The sequence below is a fragment of the Emydura macquarii genome, unplaced genomic scaffold, assembly GCF_026122565.2.
Source record: "Emydura macquarii macquarii isolate MOO-44397 ecotype Brisbane River unplaced genomic scaffold, CSIRO-AGI_Emac_v2 contig_2897, whole genome shotgun sequence".
Taxonomy (NCBI): Eukaryota; Metazoa; Chordata; order Testudines; family Chelidae; genus Emydura; species Emydura macquarii.
Window position 1 is genome coordinate 5,015,355 of NW_027133034.1, and position 6,000 is coordinate 5,021,354.

At 37.0% G+C, this 6,000-nt stretch overlaps 1 protein-coding gene across 1 annotated transcript in view; it reads left to right on the forward strand.

The window, feature by feature from the left end:
- Window positions 1-1,285, forward strand: part of RORB (RAR related orphan receptor B) — a 39,334-nt gene extending 38,049 nt beyond the window's left edge. Inside the window, exon 8 of the mRNA XM_067568531.1 lies at window positions 1,130-1,285. Coding sequence (XP_067424632.1) covers window positions 1,130-1,285 — 156 coding nt within the window. The remainder of the gene's footprint in view (window positions 1-1,129) is intronic.
- The last annotated feature ends 4,715 nt before the right edge of the window (window positions 1,286-6,000 follow it).

Genomic DNA, 6,000 nt, shown 5'->3' on the forward strand with positions numbered 1-6,000 from the left:
TTCAACTGAGGGGGTAATAAGTTTTGGAATTTGCACTCACACAAGGAGAAAATAGCAGTGAGTTATCCTTGAAGGTTTACAGTCATAGATCAACCTGAATAAATCTGGTATTTAGCCTTTATTCTATTGGCCAAATATTTTGCTACTGATTTGCTGTAATTGTCATTGTTTAAAAGAGAAATAAAATTTGTAAGACTTGATGTGAGTCTATTTCAGTAGAACCAAGACAATAGCTTTATCAGTTGGTTTGGTAAGTCTTACTGAAATGCTCCTATACATATTCTTGCTAACACTGGCAAAAAGTGTAGGCACGTTGTTCTAGAAAATCAAATGGGGAGTGCATAGTGCATCTGGCCCCCAGCTTTTTTCATGTCCACTGCAAGGATCACAAAGATACTTATTCTGTAATTATGGATTTCATATCTGTCAAATATATATACTACTGTAAAAAAGACATTCAAACTGTCATCAGAAAAGCAAGGCCTAATGCTGCAGTCCTGGTCCAGAAAAAAACAAAAACAAAAAAACCCCTTCCCATTCATTTCAATCAGACTTTTGCCAGAGTAAGAACTATGAAATGTGTGGCATGCATTACATAAATTGTAAATTCAGAGGAAATGGAGACATTTTAATTACGTAGCCTCCTCAAGTAACTGTACAAAAAACTGCTGCTTGACCAAAAATATGTTACTTTCCACAGGAAATTCTGTAACAGCAGCAGCAGCAGGTTATATGCTTAGTTTTTCTAGGGAACTTAACGGCAGTTATTGCTATTCTTTTCCCTGCTAGCCTAGCTTCTTTGTTTCTTTTTCACTCCAATCATTAGTGGTTTTATTTGCTGCTATTATGGGAATGAGATTTCATTAAGGACCACCTCCAGTATGCAGCCCTCTCTCTTGAATGACCACTTTAAGGTAGAACCAAGCTTTCCAGGACAATTGTGTTTGGCCTTTAATTAAAAACCAGCCTCTTCTAGACAATTTCATTTTGCCGGTCTGGGTGGTCATTTTAAAAAGGTTTCACTGTTCTCAGTGAATCACAGTCAGTTACTTTTCTACCCAGCAGGATGTTCATTCTGGAAACCCTGCTTTATTCTAAACACTTTCTTGCTCTTTTTTTTCCCTTACAGTTAGTAGCCAAGATACCAACCATTACTGCACTTTGCAACTTGCATGGAGAGAAACTGCAAGTATTTAAGCAATCTCATCCAGATATAGTGAATACGCTGTTTCCTCCATTATACAAGGAGCTTTTCAATCCAGACTCTATCACTGGATGCAAGTGAAGGGGAAGATAGAATTGTCACATAGTCATGGAATGCATCACTGTTAAGACAAAAGAAATGTTTTCATGAAGACTTATTAAAAATGTCACTACTGCAACACTAGGAATGTCCTGCACTTAATAGAATTATTTTTCACCGCTACAGTTTGAAGAATGTAAATATGCACCTCTGAATGGGGCTCTTTTATTCTTGTCTTTCTTTTACTTTTTTTTTTTTTAACTGACCATAAATATACAAATATAGGACACTGGGTGTTACCTTTTTATTTTATTTTATTGGGGTATGTTTTGGGAGACAGCTGTTCATAGAATTTTATTGTAGATATAAATGAGAATAGAGCAGTACTTTGCAGTATTACTCTTGCTGTTTATTGTTCAAATATAATTTAAGAAAATTCCACTTATTAGACTTGCCTATTTCTATGTTTTTAGATAGTTTAATGCATGAGGTAATTTGTAGCTGTCTTGGAAATTGTTATGCATATATGAAATATACATATGTATATATATGTGTGTGTGTATATATATATACACACACACACACACACACATGTATATGTAATATATGCACATGCTGTAGCTTAAAAATCCCATGCCTACTTTCAAAGGATGCTCAGTCAGGCTCTCCTGCATTTTTTACTCTCCAAGTAATGTATTAGATTTATGTTGAGCAATCAAGATTTTGCTTTGTGAAACAGAATTAAATCCTCACTCACCAATGTATAACGACAGGATGGTATCACTTCTGAAAAACTTGTCATATAGTATGTATATGCAGTGTGCAGTCTGTAAATCAAACATTAAGATTGTATCAATGATGCAAAAGCCTTGTCTGGATGGTTCAAATGGACAGAAGAATAATTATTTTGAATTTTCTCCCTGTTACGGGAATAAAGCATATATAAAAATGAACATAACAGGGCATCATGCCAGTAAAGTATCTAAAACACAAAGTAAAAATGTAAATTTCCTAAACAATATGTTTTTGTGAACCAGCAAAACTTTATATTTGCTTAGTGCTTCTTAGAGAAAAAGATATAGAGTCTGTCTTGCTCCCATTGACTCCAACAGAACCAGGAGCAAGCCCAAAACAGTTCTGAAGAGTAAAAATGTGATGTGGAGGTGGTGGTGGTGGTGTCACCAGCTAAGTCACAGTCAATTGTTAGATGACAATGGAGGGTTTCCATTTGATATAAATATATTGCTCAGGTGGTACTATTAGAGCTTCAGGATAGGCAAGTGAGGGGATATGTTGTTTTTTACAGATTTGAAGAAAAAATAGAGCTAGGCCTGAGCTGCAGCATTCAAATACAAATGTGGATCTGACCCAGATCATTCTTCCAAACCTGGGAGTGTTCAAATCCAGGGTTTTTATTCATGCCTGCCTCTTTGTACTGGGTAGATGGGAGTGGGAGGTTACCACAAGCTGAAAAAGCAGTAGTGAATAATGTATTTGTTTCTCCCAGATGAACACACAGTAGACCTTCCACCTGTGGAAAAATGAGAGATTCAGCTTCCCCCATAGCACAATCCTTTCTATCCCCTCATCCTGTGGACGCTTCTCTTCTAGGACCTGAGTGTGGATAGCTGGCAAAGAAGGAGAATTCTGGGAGTGGGGGGCCACAGTGAGATGCACATCCCTCCACCCCCAAACCACATAGAAATTAATACAGCCTGAGTCATTCAGCACAGTGGAGCTACCCTATAAAGGGATTTCTGCGGCCTGCAAGGAAAGCCCTGTCAGTATGGCCCCACAGTGGATCTGTGCTGATAGGGAGTTGGAGAAGACACCCCGAGACCCCGGGGCTGATTTGGAAGTGAAGGGTTTACACATGGATAGTCCTAAGCCACTGGCCCATTTCCAGGGATCTGCAGGATTCTGGTCTGAATCTCCTCCTTCTCCTCCTCCGTCAGGGGCCGAATCCCACATCTTATCGAAAAATCCATAGGAAACTTTGATAAAGGAATTTTGTGGAGTTTTCCTTTCCCTCCACCAGCCACTCTTCTGTTTCTTTTGCAGGATAGGGGCCTACCTGGGCAAAGTTAAGAATTATTTGCCTCTCATGCTCATTTTCTTTAGCAATCACAGACAAGATACAACAGCAATACATTTTAAAAAGCCTCTAGTAGGCGTGTAACCTTTATATTTAGACTAGATAATTTTTTTCTACAGGCCAATTTCTAATCTCGAAAAATACACAGCTGAAGTAGTTGTGCGGGGAAAGGATTTGTTGTAAACCTGATTGTGCTTGCAAAATTACTTTGTACAACATCAATTTCTGAAATAATTTGTTTTCCAAACCAGGGCCATGTTCCCTGATACCTACTAATTACACTGAAAATGTCCTCAGTTGAAATAACAAATACAATTTGCACTTCTATAGCAACTTCCATCTCAATACAATTTACAAATACTGATTGAGGCCTACACACCCTTGTATGGTGAGGAATGTATTTATATCCCCATTTACAAAGGAGGAAAGTGAAGCACAAGAAGACTGAAACTATGTCTACACTTGCCACCAAATTCGGCGGCAGACGATGGGAGATACGCAAGCTACATAGCTTGCGTATCTCCCGTTGACTTCCCATCTCCTACTTACCGCGGTGTCTTCAGTTCGCTGCACTGACAGAAATGCGCTCCCATCTAAGCAGCAGAGGTGGATTAATAGCATTGATTTCCGGGTCCATTGAGCAGGTCTCCACAGCCACTCAATCGATCCGGATAAATTGATCTGACAGTGGCAAATTTGTCTAAGGTCCTGAACCTGCACCTTTGAAGTAAGTGGGAGTCTTACTTGACTTCACCTGGAGCAGGATTTAGAGTCAGTGTGAGACTTGCACTGGGCCATGCAGGACGTCTGTGGCAAAACCATGAACAGAACCCCAGTTCCATCCTTCCTCCTCATTTTATTATTATTATCTAAAACCTTGATTATCCAAATTTACTCAGTGCCCACATGACAGTCAGATAATCACAGTATGCAAATATGTTACAGTAAGAACAAATATATGTAAATACAGCTAAAAATAGAACTGCCCATCAGGTCATGTTGTAGCTCAGAAGAGTGTATTTATAGTTATACATGGTTACTCCCTTGCTTGCCTTTTTTTAAGGACATGAATGAAAACATAGAGTTGAAAACCCTCAAAGTGTTTGTTTCAGTGTTGTGGTGACCAAACATAATATACTTAGCCCACTCTCCAGACCCACAGAGTAGGTGATTAATATATAATTGTCCTTTTTGTTTGTAAATAAAGAGGCTTTGTCATGTGGGTAAATAAGAACAGTTCTTCATTATGCTGTGTTGCTTCCTGAAAAGTTTTTCATTCCTTTCCTTTCATAAAATACAAAAACTATCTTTGGGAATTTTTTTACTTCTTATATTCTAGTCAAGTTAATTGAATGTAGGATGTAGACAAAAAAGATATTACTTAGCACCTATATAGGGCTTTTCAGCATCAAAGCACTGAAACAATCAGCCAGTTAAACCTTTCAACATTCCTCATGCATAAGGATTATTATCCCTATTTTAAAATGGTGAAACTAAAGGAAAGAAATTAAAGACCTTGCCAAAGGCTACAGAAGAAGAAGTGTTCAGGGATTTTTGGCTCTCAGTCTTGTTCTTAAACCACTTTTTAATGTGCACTGCTGCTCCACTGCATTAAGATGTTTATTACAGCGGTGTTTAAAAATTGCTGATTCACAGAACCTTGATCACCGTTAAAAAGGCAAGAGTTATCAACAGTTACCACTGTAATTATTCAATGTATTCATTGCAAATTGTATTTGTTGTGAATTTAGCATCCCACTTTTTTATTGCTTTTGAATAATTTGCACATAGACTCTGATTTTTTCTAATTTATTTATTAGTATTCACTGACTACTTAATTCAAACAAATTTCAGCACAACTTGTTTACAAACTTTGACTACTTGCTAATTGCTATTCATTATCTGTGGCATGAGACCAGTAGTTTAAGTAAAATGGTATTGTTTCTCCTTCTTGACTGGTTGACTAAAACATAAAACCCAGAAAATAATTAATAATGAATGGTGTATTCTCAGTGCAAATTTTTGAATGATGATTCATTTGTGCTAAAATCTGAAAAAAATTGCAGATTTGATATCTTTTCCATGAACAGATGACAACCACCTAAATATTTAAAAACAATGTACAATTGAGCTCCCCACTTAACAGCATATTAAATATAGTTTTTATTTATTTTATTTCAGAAAATATTTGTGCATCATTTTATATATTATTAGTAGCTCTAGTCTGAGACACCCCAAGTTAATTCCCTGCAAATAGAATCTGTCATATCTCAGCCACCACTGTGTGTTAATTGTTGATATGTGTAGACTGATGGCAAGCACTTTAAATGGGACAGATTTTCAATGATGGATTATTCCCAGTTCTTTAGCGAAAAAGAAAGTTGTAAAAAATTATGCCTGCTCCTCCATTTCTATTATTGTATTCAAATAATTCAACCACATTGAACCAAATTATTCTCACTGTCTGAACAGACAGATGTAGACAGCTTGTTACACTTCTACAGAGACTTAATTTTGGTGTAAATGTCACTCCTGCTAGCTCTTTGTATAAAGAATTAATTCCAAGAGTCATATTTCCTTCTAATGGGAAGATTACTTTCCTGATTGCTAGGAAAACAGGGTAATAGAAATCACTCAATTAAACCAAGCAGTTTCCAAATGC